The 13990-nt window shown below is 40.8% G+C and overlaps 1 protein-coding gene across 2 annotated transcripts; it reads right to left on the reverse strand.

Moving 5' to 3' along the window:
* Positions 1-11: 11 nt before the first annotated feature.
* Positions 12-6940, reverse strand: LOC103378781 (interactor protein for cytohesin exchange factors 1). 2 transcript variants are annotated; one of them, XM_008310482.3, is made up of 11 exons: positions 6795-6940; positions 5368-5421; positions 5170-5209; positions 4695-4864; positions 3894-3967; positions 3144-3215; positions 2974-3038; positions 2646-2770; positions 2173-2545; positions 1117-1304; positions 12-1010 (listed from the first exon to the last, which is right to left on the reverse strand). In XM_008310482.3, exons 1-11 carry the CDS (start codon positions 6867-6869, stop codon positions 810-812), a joined length of 1437 nt encoding a protein of 478 aa, XP_008308704.1. In that variant the 5' UTR covers positions 6870-6940; the 3' UTR covers positions 12-809. The 2 variants fall into 2 exon arrangements, with proteins under 2 accessions (XP_008308704.1, XP_016892515.1); XM_017037026.2 differs by lacking the exons at positions 5170-5209; positions 5368-5421; positions 6795-6940 and adding an exon at positions 4943-5099.
* Positions 6941-13990: the final 7050 nt, after the last annotated feature.

The raw sequence follows: 13990 nt of genomic DNA on the forward strand, positions 1-13990 counted from the left end.
CACAAACACAATTCTCTTGAGAATTTTTTTTTTAATTCCTGTATACAAACAAGCATTTATTACAGTTAAAACCTCCAAGAAAATGAACATCAAACATTCATGTTGTATTTACATAAACAGTAGTTAATACTTAACATGCACATCTGATGAAAGTTATTTAGAAAAATACATTGTTGTGTGCAGCTTGTCTGCACCCAGACTGCAGTACTGTAGGTTTGTAAAACTGTTCCCCAACAGTCGGTCCGAACTTATCTTGAACATATCAGTTTGCCTGTCAAAGATAAAGATGTGCAGTCTGTAAATAAAACCAAAGTCAACAAAGAACCATTTATTCACAACAGTTTCTGTCAAAAGTGTAACATGCAGTGACGGTGCATGGCACCAGTAAAGAGACATAAAAACAGATTTAAAAATGTGTTCACCACTGAAATAAAAACTAAAAACAAAACAACAACAGTGTTTTTTAATGCAGTGAACAATGGATTCATTATTCCAACGACCTCCATCATTCAAAATAATAAAAACCGGAGTACGCAAAAAAAAAAAAAAACGCTGTAAAAACAACAGCGACATTTGCTATTGACATAATACTAAACGTCACGTCACCTTAAAATGTGACCTGTAATCAATAAAACATCTCCGTTTAAGGCTCTAGAAACACAATTCTTCATTGATCCAGTTCCATGCTGTGTGGTAGAACAGCAGCTCACTGACGAGGGACAGTAGTTTCAGCAAAAATAAACATCAGTACAGGTGTGTGTGTGTGTGTGTGTGTGTGTGCTGATTAAAAAAATAAATTAAAAAAAACTTCATAAACTAGTCTCCACCACTGGAGCAGCACTGACTGATGCTGCAGCTCGTTTGTCCTCTTGCGCCCCCTGCTGGACCTGCTTCACACAGATCTCTTGCACCAAAGGTGCATTGGCCTCCTTCCACTCCTTGAACTTGTGTGACGTTAGCTCCTGTTCCGACAGCACCTGCTCAATGGCCTGAAGGTCCGCTTCCTTTGACTGGAGAACAGCAGAAGATGGCAATGAATGTGGTGAAGATTTCCTAACAATTTATATGACATTAGAATGGTTTTTAAGGTAAGAAAAAAAAAAATTAGAAATGTACCTTTAATGTGCTATTGAGTGTCCGTATAAGGTGGAGTTTGTCATTGACAGCATGGTTTTTACAGCGTTTTACAAAAGAGGCTCGGAATTCTCTTTTGGTGGAGGGTTTTCGATCTCCGATGGGCGACAGACTGGCCGCTTTCAGATGGATGTACAGCATCTCCATCTCATCTGAGCAGCTTCCAGGGTCTATGGAACCAGATTACACTGCGTCATTATCACAAACTCAAAAAAACAGAACTCATTAAAAAAAACATTTCGACGCTGAGCTCCCATCTTTCTCAGAAAGGGATGTCACTGTGACGTGTTTTTATTACGATTATTAAAAAAGTGACATCATGTGACACTCCTAAGGCAGACCTGGATTCTCCGACTATAAAAAACTTTGACTTTATATCATCTGTATGAAGACAACGTGAAACTGTTGTCGTAACATGGTTGAAATTAAAACCCGCTGTATTGAGGTTGTTAGATTTACCCTCGTATTTACTAGGGCTGTGTACTGGCAAGAATCTGGCGATACGATACACATCACGATACAGGGGCAACGATACGATATATATCGCGATATACTCTGCACGACATTGGAACAGAGGGATCTACATTTGATATCACATTATACTCTGCATGACTTTGGAACAGAGGGATCTACATTTGGAATCACTAGAGAAGGAAGACAATTCTTTGAAGGATATTCTGGATAAACACATGAAAACAATAAAATTATTTGACTCAAATATTTGCAAATATATTCAGTCTCTGTACGATCAACTAGTGGTCGGAGGTTTAAATGCAACACAAAAATGAACCAACGCCATGAATATCTGCATGTTAATTGTTATAAAAAAAAAATCTAAACAATGCTGAAGAATATCGATACCATATTGTGAAAAGAAATATTGCAATATTTCAGTGTATCAATATTTTCTAACATTCATTATTACAAAAAGTTTAGACCAACTTCAGTTCAAAGAATAAAAGTCTGAAAATATTTGTAGGAACATCCGAAGAGTTTCTACAGAATCATCAAAGATTCATATTTAAATTTTTTTCTCACCTTCACTTTGAGACCCTGAACCACCACTAGGTGTCTCCCCGACTGCCACAGCGCTCCTCTCATTAGACCCAGTCCCTCCTGAGTCCTGGGGTCCAGAACTCTCCAAGACTGAAGATTCCTCCCTCACCACCTCCTCCTCCTCCTCCTGCTCCTGCTCCTCTGGAGGAGGCTGATGTGAGTGTATTTGAACTGAACACACCACAGCTGTTTCCCCAGCAGAGGGCGAAGCTCGTGAGACCAGGTCGAGCCACGACTGCCGCTGCTTGGCCAGAGAAGAGGAGGAGCTCTGTGACGTCATGGTACTGACTGGTGATGACAGGGAACCGTTTGCTTCACTGGGCGCTGTAGAGGAATAGGGAGGAGGAAGAGTGCCCTGGAAAAAAAAAAAGAAAAACACTCCACAGTCAGTGAAAAATAATAATATATATGTAAATATTTTTGTTTTGTTTTGAGGTCACACAGATGAACCAGACCTGATTTGTGCTGCCGGGAGTCACAGATGTTTCCACTGAGCTCCGCAGGCTCTGTTCAGAGTAGGGTGGAGGCGGGATCTCCGTGCTCTCGGTCTCCTCATGGTCACTGGCTTCACTGTAACATTCTAAAAAAAAAAAAATCACAAACGTGGACGACAGATGAATCAGTGACTGTTGCCTCAGGAATCATCGTCACTGCGTATTTTTGGATTTTATCGACTGAAGTCCAAGAAGTTTCTCCAGTGTTGTTGGTTTGAAACCAAAGTAGACAATAATAAAAATTAAAAAAAAAAACTTTTTAATGACAACTTGAATATGTTGTCCTCACCTGCTGCAGTGTTTTGTTGAGCTGGCTTATAATGGATAGAGGCTAATCCCAGTTTATTCAACCACCTGAGGAGAATGTATATTTATACATCAGGGAACTGATGAAATGGAGACAAATTAAAAAAAAAAAAAAAAAAAAAAAAAAAAGAGAGTCCAGGTCGGGCAACTTACAGGTTCATCTCCTCGTGGGACTCGGCAGCAAAGTAGAACATCATGACGTGTGGGTGGCAGGCTTTGAACGCACTGCAGGAGGAAGAGTGAGAGGAAGAGTGAGAAGAAGAATCAGAAGGCGACAACAAAAGTAAGAAGAGGAGTTAGAAGAAAAGTGAGAAAAAAGATGAGGAGTGAGAAGAAGAGTGAGAAGAGTCAGATAAAAGAAGAGGGAGGAGAAGAAGAGTGACAAGAGTGAGAAGAAGAATCAGAAGGTGAAGAGGAGTGTGAAGAGGAGTGAGAAGAAAAATGAGAAAAAAATTAGAAAAAATTAGTGAGAAGAAGAGTGCAAAGAAGAGTGAGAAGAAAAACAATAAGAGCAATAAGAAGAACTGTAGGTGTGAGACATGAGTCCTGAAACTGAAACCTCCACAAACTTATTCTGGGAGTCAAGATGTTCTTCAGTGAAATTAAAACATTTTCCAACAATGTGTGCAGATAACGTGTGCATCGACTGTTTGTTAAATCAAATATTTTTTTAAAAATTATTTCATATAATCTATAACGTAGTAAAGTAAACAGAGCAGATACTAGTTAAGAACATAAAAAGTGTTTGTTTATTTTTTTTTGTTGTCAAAATCATCTTTTGTTCTTGTTGAAATACAATAGTAAACAAATGAAGCCGATCTATTGATGAGAGTGATGTAAGGAGGCTACGTGAAGTGACCCATGAAAACGACACGGCGTTAACACAGGAAGCCCTGAACTCACTGTTTCTTCTTGCACTCGATGGCTCTGTCGATCATGAAGTTGCTGAGGTCGATGTAACCCTCGGCCTTCTCTGCCTGTAACACACGGATTGAACAAGAATGAGTGTGGCCAAAAAAAAAAAAGATTTCAGCTATATCTCACCACTTCCTGCCAATGACACCTACTGGTGATGAACCATCAGCTACCGCTTCAAGTTCCTCCTAGCGCGTCGCGCTACATACAGTACACAACACTTGAGTCATCCTGCCGGTAACTTTAAGTCAATATTAGACACAAGCACCGCTGATAGAATATCGTGTGGTGACAGTGGAACCATTGGTTCCACTGTGATGATAATGTGATTTGAGTTGGTGGCTGGTTTATAGTACACACAAAAACAAGTGTGAGTCAAAACAACAGACTGAGATGCGACGTCTTTGTTCAGGTTAAGTTTTAGATTGTCTTTTTTTTCCATGTTACAGTGCACTGCCCCCTCCCCCACCCCTCGATATCATGCAGCACAAATGCAGCTATTGCTTCAAAATGATTTAAAACACTGTTATTCCTACGAACCAATATTGTAAAAAATTACAAAATAAAAGTTCAAAATCAATCAAGCAATGATTTTTCTTCTTTTAAATATGTAGGAACTACTGTTCCAGTGTAAAAAAAAAACAAATCTAAAAATAACTTCACTTATAGATAATCGTTTTGTACAAATTAAAGATAAAAGTAAAAAAAGGTATTTTATTTTGACACAGGTTGTCAAAATGACTTTCTTTAATAATACTCATAACAAAGTGATTTTTAAAGGACACGTACCAGCTGGTTGGTGTACCAGTAGAGCGCAGTCTTCTTCAGGACAAACCAGTACTTCTTCCATTTAATTCCCAGAAATCCTTTACTCTCCTTCTTCCTGTACAGCCAGCCCTGGTGGTCAGGCTGACCCAGCTCTTTGACTGAGATCCGTCTTCTGCTCATCGTTCCATTTCCTAGAAGAGAGAAGACACAAAAGTGAATAAATCCATTGGGTGTTTCAGTTCAAAAAGGCCGTTCTCCAGCAGAACCACCTGCTGCCTGACAGAACCAACGACGGCAAGGGAGACTCAAAGGAAGCTTTGCTGCTCGGCAGAACGCAAGGCAAAAGAGGCGCAGCGCTAACGCAGGGGAAACTCACAGAGTCGAGTGTTGCCTACACACCCTCTGCACACACTAACTGCCCTTCCACTTCGCACACGCCCTCAACAGAGGGCCCGAAAATTACACTAGCAACAGCGACGGCGAGGTGACAGCTTACCTCCTCGACTCTTCCTCTTGGACTTGTGCCGCAGGGAGACCTGTGGAAAGGAAGGCAGAGGGTGAGGCTGAAGGTTGGACTGTTCCTCTTAAAGCCAGTGTTTTGTTGTGGTTTCCATGTTCAATAAAAACTAAAAAAAACATTTTGCCCTTTATTGTAATAAAATTGGAACCCCACAGCAGCAGAAGAAACACTCACAGGGTTGTAGTCGTCAGCAGCCATGGAGGGCGGCACAGATATGGGAAAGGCAGCCTGAAGAAACGACAAGACAAAAAAAAAAATCCAACTTAACAGATGCGTGCGTTGACAACACTAGTGGCACAGAAAAGAAAAATGTTGAGAAAAAGTGTTGATTCACAGAGACAAGAGGAAGTGATGTCAGTATTTCCTCCTCCTTTGATGCTTAAATTAAAAACTAAAAAAAAAAAAAGTGAATTGAAAGTGAGGCAGGGAGCAGAATTTATGAGCAAAAAGAAAAAGAAAAGTGTCTGTCAGCAGTTTGTATCTGTGACATGTATAGCAGGGGGTCGTCCACATACGTACGACTCCTGAAAAAGTGCTAATTTTAACAGACACAAACACACGGACGGAGTTCTTTCAGGGTTTTTCTTTTGTGTTTATCACGAACTGTGACAGGAATAATTGAGAAATCTCTGCTGCCATTATTGACTAACTTCCTCTACATGAGAAGTTCCTTTTTTTTTGGAAAGTTACAAAACAAACACATACTAAACATTTATGTCTGCATAGACGACGCAACGCGTTTGGTTTTCTGGGTTTCACAGAAACGTCTCACTGAATGAATAACTCCCTCCCCCCAACGCCCCCCCCCCCCCCCCCCCCCCCCCTCCCCCCTCTGTCTCCTTCCATCCTCTCATGTGGCCAGTTCTAATCAGTGGCGCTGACATTGCCGCCGTGCCCTCTCCTTTGGTGGAAAAAGCCTCTTTTTCCCACTGAGAAAGATGCTCTTGAACGCTCGCACACACGCCGACGCACACACACTCAAACTCAAACACCTTTGAACAGTGAGAGGAAGTGGAGGCTAATAGAAAATGGCTTCTTTTGAGGCGGAGAATGAAAAGATCAGGTTGCAGTGAAGAGCACAAAGCCAAGGGCAACTTTGAGAGTGGCTGAGGTGCCAACAATTACTTTTCTCCCTCTTTTCCTCTGGTCTGTGATGCACTCGGACACACACACACACGGAAATTTTAATTTATTTAGCACATGAATTCTCTTACCTCTCACATTAAACTACCTTTAAGGCCATGTTTTTTGACTTTTTCATCACATGATTTTTGTTGTTGTTATTTTTTTACTTTCTTGTAACAACACTTCGACAAGTTACACTTGTTTCCTGATAGAAATCTTGTTGTTTTTTTTAAATGTCCTATTCATCTTCATGCAACTCTGTAATTGTGTGGTTTTTCTAAAGTATTACTGCAATCAAGGTTGTACATTACTAAATTAGCTGAAAGCGGCAAAACTACTTTAGAAGACGTTAGCTATGACGTCACATTAGGAGGTCGTAAAACACACAAAAACCGGGCATACGTCAATATTTTAGACTAAAAATAAAAACCTACAACATCAAGAGAAGTGTCGTCGCGACATTCATGTCACTGTACCTTCCACCATAACGTCAACGTCTGGAGCTTGGCCCGAAAACTCTGCTCAAAGTCCGACCAAACCTGGGCTAGCATGTCAACAAAAAAACGCAGCAGAAAGTTCTAGCTCATCAGCTACAGGTGAGCTTCCACCAGAACCGCAGCGGGACGTAGAACTGATCCGTGCGTTATGACTTTTTGGATAAAAGTAAAACAAAAACAAAAACATGAAACATAAACTCCAAACTGTGTTTGCGGTTGTTTTAGTCCATGTGTGTGTGTTTTTTTAATGATATTAAGCGAAATAAATAATATAAAATAAAATCTAAATATGTAGTTACCAATGAGCACCGCTAGATGTCAGCGTCAATACCTGACACATAAAAGGCTGGAGCCAGACTAAACAACCCGGGAGAGAAAGAGATTGTGTTTCAGTCAAAAGCGTAACAGAAATATATATATATATATATATATATAAACATAGATGTGTCGATGTGTATTTTGTGAGTGAGTTGTTTTAGTCAAGTTTAGCTGTTTTACGTAATCAGATAATTCTAAAAACAACTGCTTCTTCCTTACAGTTCTTTCATTCAGGAAAATATATTAATTTTTTTTAATTATTTTAACTCTCTTTTCAACGTTTTATCCTTATTCTACTAACTTTTCTGAACGTTGCAACTCAATCATACCAATAGAAACGCGACTTCATTCATTCTACACTAAGTCTCCTGAGGTCTTCCAGCCCCTTCTTCTTTAACAGATTTGTCACGCCCCTTAATCTTTGGAAATCATCTGGCATTGACCCTGGACTTCAGCTCAACCTTTTTATGGGATTTAAGTCACGGCTTGTGTAGGCCAGTCAATAAAACCCACTTTGGCCCTCTAGGGGATGCACTTGGTCCCTTTTGTTTCCCCAGAAGTTTTTTTTCTTCTTGTCGACAGCTTCATTTTGTAACTCCTCATGTTTCTTCTTCATTTGAAAGTCTTGGAGAATTCCCAGTTCCTACAGCTTTGTAATGTAATGATTGTTGGTCCCTTTAGATCAGGTTGTGTCAAATATTCACTCAGGTTCAGGGGCCCACATACAGCCTGATTAGATGTCAAGTGGGCCGGACCAGTACAATCATAAAATAATTATCTATAAATAACAATAAGTCCACGTTTCCCCCCCTTTGTTTTTCTGCATATAAGTACAAGTATATTAGAAAATATTCATATTTAATTAAATATAATTTGACAAAACAGCACCAACGTGAAGTGTGTGTATTTTTTTTTTATTTCGAAATTCGTCAAGCGGGCCCAAATGAACCCCATAACGGGCCGTTTTTTTGGCCTGCGGGCCGTATGTTTGACACACCCTGCTTTAGTTTTGCTCTGACATCATGATTTTAAGAGTGCGTCATATTTCCCTAGGTTGCAGCCCAATACTGTATATATGTATATATGACTATATATACAGTATATGACTATATATGACTATATATATGACTATATATGACTATATATATATGACTATATATGACTATATATATGACTATATATGACTATATATACAGTATATGACTATATATATGACTATATATGACATATATATGACTATATGTATATATATAGTCATATATAGTCATATATATATATATATATATAAATATATATGACTATATATGACTACATATATACAGTCATATATAGTCATATATAGTCATATACTGTATATATAGTCATATATATAGTCATATATAGTCATATATATATAGTCATATATATATAAATATATATGACTATATATATCACTATATGATAATGGTATGTATATGTATATATATATTAACAGTTAATTCACAAATTCTTAATTTATTTTACGTTTGTATGAAAAGTATTTGGTGAAGATGCTGAGGAGAAAAATATTTTTTTGGGGGGTAAAAATAATTTAGTTTTTTCTTTTTAATTTGCTGAACACTGTGTGAGTCTCATGTTACAGAAGCCTCTTGGCTGAGTGCTGCTCTGGTTATTGATGTCTTTTACCGTCTCGGTCTGGCAGACACGACAGTAGCTCTGTGGCTGAAACAGAGCAGAGCCGAGCCTCCGATGTTCCGGCCTGGGTCTGTGCTCTGAGGGTGGTAAACCAGCAGCCACATCCCCCCAGTCTGTGGTTCTTATAGTCTGTATTTGAATTCTGCTGTAAACAGAGCGGGGGGCCAACTCTCTCTGCTCCCACTCCCACTCCCACTCTCACTCACTATTATACCACAGAGAATGGATGAGACCCCTCCTTCCTCTACGTCTCTCACACTCTCACCCCACGGTTTCCTCCCATTTTGTCTTTCTCACCCATATCCAGTAACTGTCTCTCTTCAAACTTTCATCAGATTGAACCTTTTCAAAACTCAAAACGTCTCTTTCTGGATGTTTAAGTTTAAGAAGTCGTTCTACGTCCGCGCGGCGACTGCAGCGAAGCTAGCCGTAGCTGAGGTCATCTCTACGACTGGCGTGGAGGGCCTGGAGGATTCACTGGAATGCAGATTGGTCACACCATTGTCGTGCTCAATCTCCCATCATGATCCATGCTGGGAATTGTCATGGTACTTAGCTAATGTCCCCCCCCCGCCCCCCGCCCCCTCCCCCCCAGAGACTGTCGTGTGTGTGTGTGTGTAGCAGAGAGCCAAACAGAGTGGCTATTATCTAGCTGGGGAATCTCACACGGTGTAAAAGGGGGAAGTGGTGGCCGTGAGGGCTGGAGATGAAATCAGGATTGTGAATGGAGCGGCTCAGATTATCAATCCAGATTAGGTCTTTGGTCTACGTGAAGTCTACACGTCATCAAGTAGTGCCACTAAATACTAGTTGTACCAGAGCCACGTTAATGGTTGGTTGAAGAGTTAGTTTGGTGAAAATGTAGGAAAGTAAAAGTTGTGGCGTCTTTACGACGGTTAACGATACTCGAGGTCAGTCTTGTCACGTGAGGCTGGTGGAAACATGGTTGAAACAAGTGTTTGACCTGGGTTGCAGGTACGACTTCCTCAGCTTTAATTAGTAATAATTATAAATTTTAACTTCATTGATTCCATATATGGGAAATTTTGTGTAGTATATGGTTCCTCTGGGAATTGAACCCAGGACTCTCCACTCTCTGCTTCTGAGACGGGCATGCTAACCGCTACACTATGGAACCATCAACTGAGAAGCATCGTACTGGTATTGGACCAGGTTTGGTTGTGTGTTTCCAAATAAATCTACAGCAGGGGTGTCAAACATAAGGCCCGCGGGCTGAAACTGGCCCACTAGGGCGATCAATCCGGCCCGCTTCATGAATTTTGAATAAAATATAAAAAATACACATACCTTCACGTTCAAGATATTTCATTAAATAATAAAAAATAAAATACACACATACCCTTCACGTTCAAGATATTTCATTAAATATGAATGAATAAATACTAATACATATCTAATATACACTTGTATTTCTTAGCATAAAAACCAAAGAGGAAAAACATGGACTTATTCTTATTTATAGTTAATTAAGTTATAATTGTACTGGTCCGACCAACTGGACACCTCATGAGGTTGTATGCGGCGCGAGAAACAAAACTGAGTTTGAAACCCCTGATCTACATCAAAGTAATACCGCCCTCTTGTGGACTGTTGGATAACCAATAGAGCACGTGTCGGACCCAGGCAGGCTGCAGACCAATGACTTTATAATTCAAAGGAAAGAGAAATCTGCCAAAGACCAAATGCAATAAACCGTTGCGTGCGGCCATTTTTCCTCTTCTGTCCAGTATCAACGATGACAGCGAGGTCAAGGCTCTTCCGTTTCCTGCAACAACACGTTTCCCCCGGACCATAAATCTGTACTACATGATTTGTTGACTTGTCACGTTGGACTGCGTTCTAAATCCATCTGACCCATGTGGAGGTGAAGTGTGGTTTGTGTCAGCGAGGCACTGACATTAATGCGCGGTACTCAGTCGGATCGTGTTTATGTATAGACAGCACGGTGGCTCCTGCGGTCGTCCCGCTCTTACTGTACGTCTGCCCTGGTGGAATGGTGCTGCGTGCTTTAATGTGATTTCAAGGAGAACCGATGGCAGGAACCGCCATGTAGCTAATGTGTGAAGCTGTAGTTCTAACAACTTTAATCTTCGTGTAATTATCGTAATTGTGTTGGCGTGTTAGCATTTACTACCTGGCAGCAAAACAATTTAGAGCTCAGCTGGTTGTCTGGTCTCTAACGTCTCTCAACAGCTACTCCGGAAGAAAAAGACAAAATCGTTTTTTTGTTTTATAAACAAATTTCTCCCAACCAACCTACAGTATTTTGAGCCACATCTCATATTTTACATCTGAAAATTTGCACCACTACCAGACCTTATAAGTTCGATTTCCTTGTGTGAAACCTGGGCCTGTTTAGTTGAACACCACACTGATGCCTCCACAGGAATTGAGGAAAGACAGAAAAACAGAAAAATGTTCCTCAACAGCTCACGTTCTCCTTCTTTTTTTTAGTTTGTACAGCTCTCTGTTGCCCCCTTTTGTAATCGTAGCAAAAGTATTTCAATAATTTCAACTTTATTGATCGCACACTTGGGGAAATTCTTGCGTTAACAGCAGATCTGCCGCAACACGCTGCCCCTTGCTCTCTGCTTCTGAGACAGGCGTGCTAACCGCTGCGCCGCTACTATACACGGAATCGCAAAATAGTTGGACTTGAACCCTGGACTCTGAGTTTAAAAGACTGCTGCGCTACCAACCGAGCTATCAGGGCTAATGATCAATTAATTTTTTTAGACCAATTAAATGAAATTGGATAATTTTCCACACCACACCTGATGATCTGTCACGGTACACTAGTGGTTGGGAACAACTGCATTACACAGTAATCCAGAACGTTCCAGAGTTGGAACTACTCCACCCCCCCCCCCCCCCCACTCCCCCCCCTCAGTGCTAGCCTAAGGCTGCGGTGACCCGGTCTCAGCACCCTCATCTCTGCCGCCACTGTTGACCCTGACGGGTGGTGTCGAAACACTTCCTCACTCCACACATTCCACTTCCTGTTTCTGTTAACCGGCAAGAATCATTCTGTCAGCATCTTATATAAAAAAAAAACCCTGATCACACGTTTCCAGTCTAGGCTGAAAAAAAAATCACATGATTCAGACCATCGGCTTACAAGAAAACGTAAGTGAACTGAAGGAATTTGAAAATACGCCATGGAGACCAATATAAATAAATATTTAAATAAATCCATCCGTCCATCCATCCATTTTCATCCGCTTATCCGTTACCGGGTCGCGGGGGCAGCAGTCGCCACCCAAATCACATTGCACCATACCAAACCTTCCTGCGGGTGGTGAGTCCACTGGAAGGTACCAACCGCCCTAACCGGGATTTGAACTTGCCCAGGAGGTGAACCCTGGGGTTCCACACCAATGACAGAGACATTGCCTCTGGGCCAAAGCGCCACTATTTAAATAAATATTTAAAAATAAACGCAGTTTTGCTTTCTGTGTGGCCTGATATTGGTCCCCGACCCTGTGTTTTGGAAACCGTTTAGAACAATTTCATTAAATTATTAGTCTTTTAACCTTGTTATGGTACAGACTGCGGTGCAGCCCACTGACCCATGCTTCTATCTGACCCAGACACCGGAGCCCCTGGTGGTGGTAACAGTAATAGTCATGGTTTTCAGGACAAAAAAAAAAAAAGAAAAAAGAAAATCAAAATGCAGATGCTCTCATACTTGATGTGAGATGTAATGACTCGGCAACTGTGGCTTTTAAATACGGCTCCATCTGCCAAATCTGAGGCGCGCGGAGGCATTCCTCACATTGCACTGTGTGCAGATGCTAACACACACATTAGCTCACTGCTAACACCCAGCTGTCACTTACTGCTTGTGAGAAGGTCCATGAGCGTAGATGTGGCGCGCTGTACCTGTGGAAACACAGCAGAGGGAGTGCACGTCAACATGGTGATAGGTGACAGACCTGTGAGGTCCAACAGACAAGAGCATGTTTATGTTTAAACGACTGACTGATTTTTTTTTTTTATGTAATCACTCATTATCCAGATCAAGTTGACGACTCGCTGTGACGAGGCCTGAACTCCACAGATCATTGATTTTCTCGGTGTCAAGTCACTGCTCTGATAATAGATTTAAAACAGCAGCCGCAGCAGAACAGGCAGACGAGAAACTTGTTCCCAATTCTCAAAATACTCCATTTACCTCAGCGGGGCCTCACCCTGCAATTTCAGGGTATGAAACTGTCTCTGGGTAGTTTTTCCAGTCGCCTGATTGCTGACATTTTTTTGTGTTCTCCTCCTTCTGTCGTCCATAAATCTTTGTGTCTCAGTGTCCTTGTGAAATTAGACGTTTGGTGAAGGAGGCGCTGGGGACGTTTTTATTTTTTTTTGTTTGGTTTTTTTGTTTTGCAGGTGTTTTGTAACTTTGCACACGTGTGTAGATATGTTCTGCTGACAAAACCCAACAATTTTTTTTTTTCCCAAAACTTGGACGTGAAACTGTTGCACCACATTATTTTTTGCTCTGCCATTGAGAAAAAAAAATTTCACCAAAAACCCCTGGTCCGGGGACCAGTGCTGGTCCGTAGGTCATTGGGTACTGGGCCACAGTGATAAAAATGTACTTCAGTTTTTACTAATTTACTTTATACCAAAATAATCCAGTCATATCCCTTTAATGTTTTCATTCAAAGATAATCTGTCAGTGTTTCATAACAACAGGTCAAAGGTCATTCAGACTCTGATACTGACAGAAGAAAGTCTAAAAGATGGTTTATTTTGAAAATTTATATTAATACTGGTCCGCAGTAACGGTTGGAGACCACTGGTCTAAAGCTTTACGAATATTATGAACTAACGAACCACCAAATGGATCGTAACTAGTTCGTATTTTTTGGGACTTTCTGTATTCAGAAGCTAATTGATATTTCCTTAATGGCAATTTTTTTTTTTTCCGACTAAATCATCTCTGCTTTGTCACCTGACAGACGATGTCTCTTCTCATCTACCACATGACCTGTCAACCAATCAGACCCAATCGATGGATCGGTGAATCTCTGATTGACGTCTCAGAGGTTAGTCTTCTGTTTTCCTCCAGGATTTACCACAGCATCACCATTCAAATCCTAAACGCGTTGTGATGGAGCGTGCAGAAAGCGCTGGAGGGAGGCGCTCAGAATAGACCTGATGGA

Source organism: Cynoglossus semilaevis, chromosome 1, assembly GCF_000523025.1.
Source record: "Cynoglossus semilaevis isolate Cse_v1.0 chromosome 1, Cse_v1.0, whole genome shotgun sequence".
Taxonomy (NCBI): Eukaryota; Metazoa; Chordata; class Actinopteri; order Pleuronectiformes; family Cynoglossidae; genus Cynoglossus; species Cynoglossus semilaevis.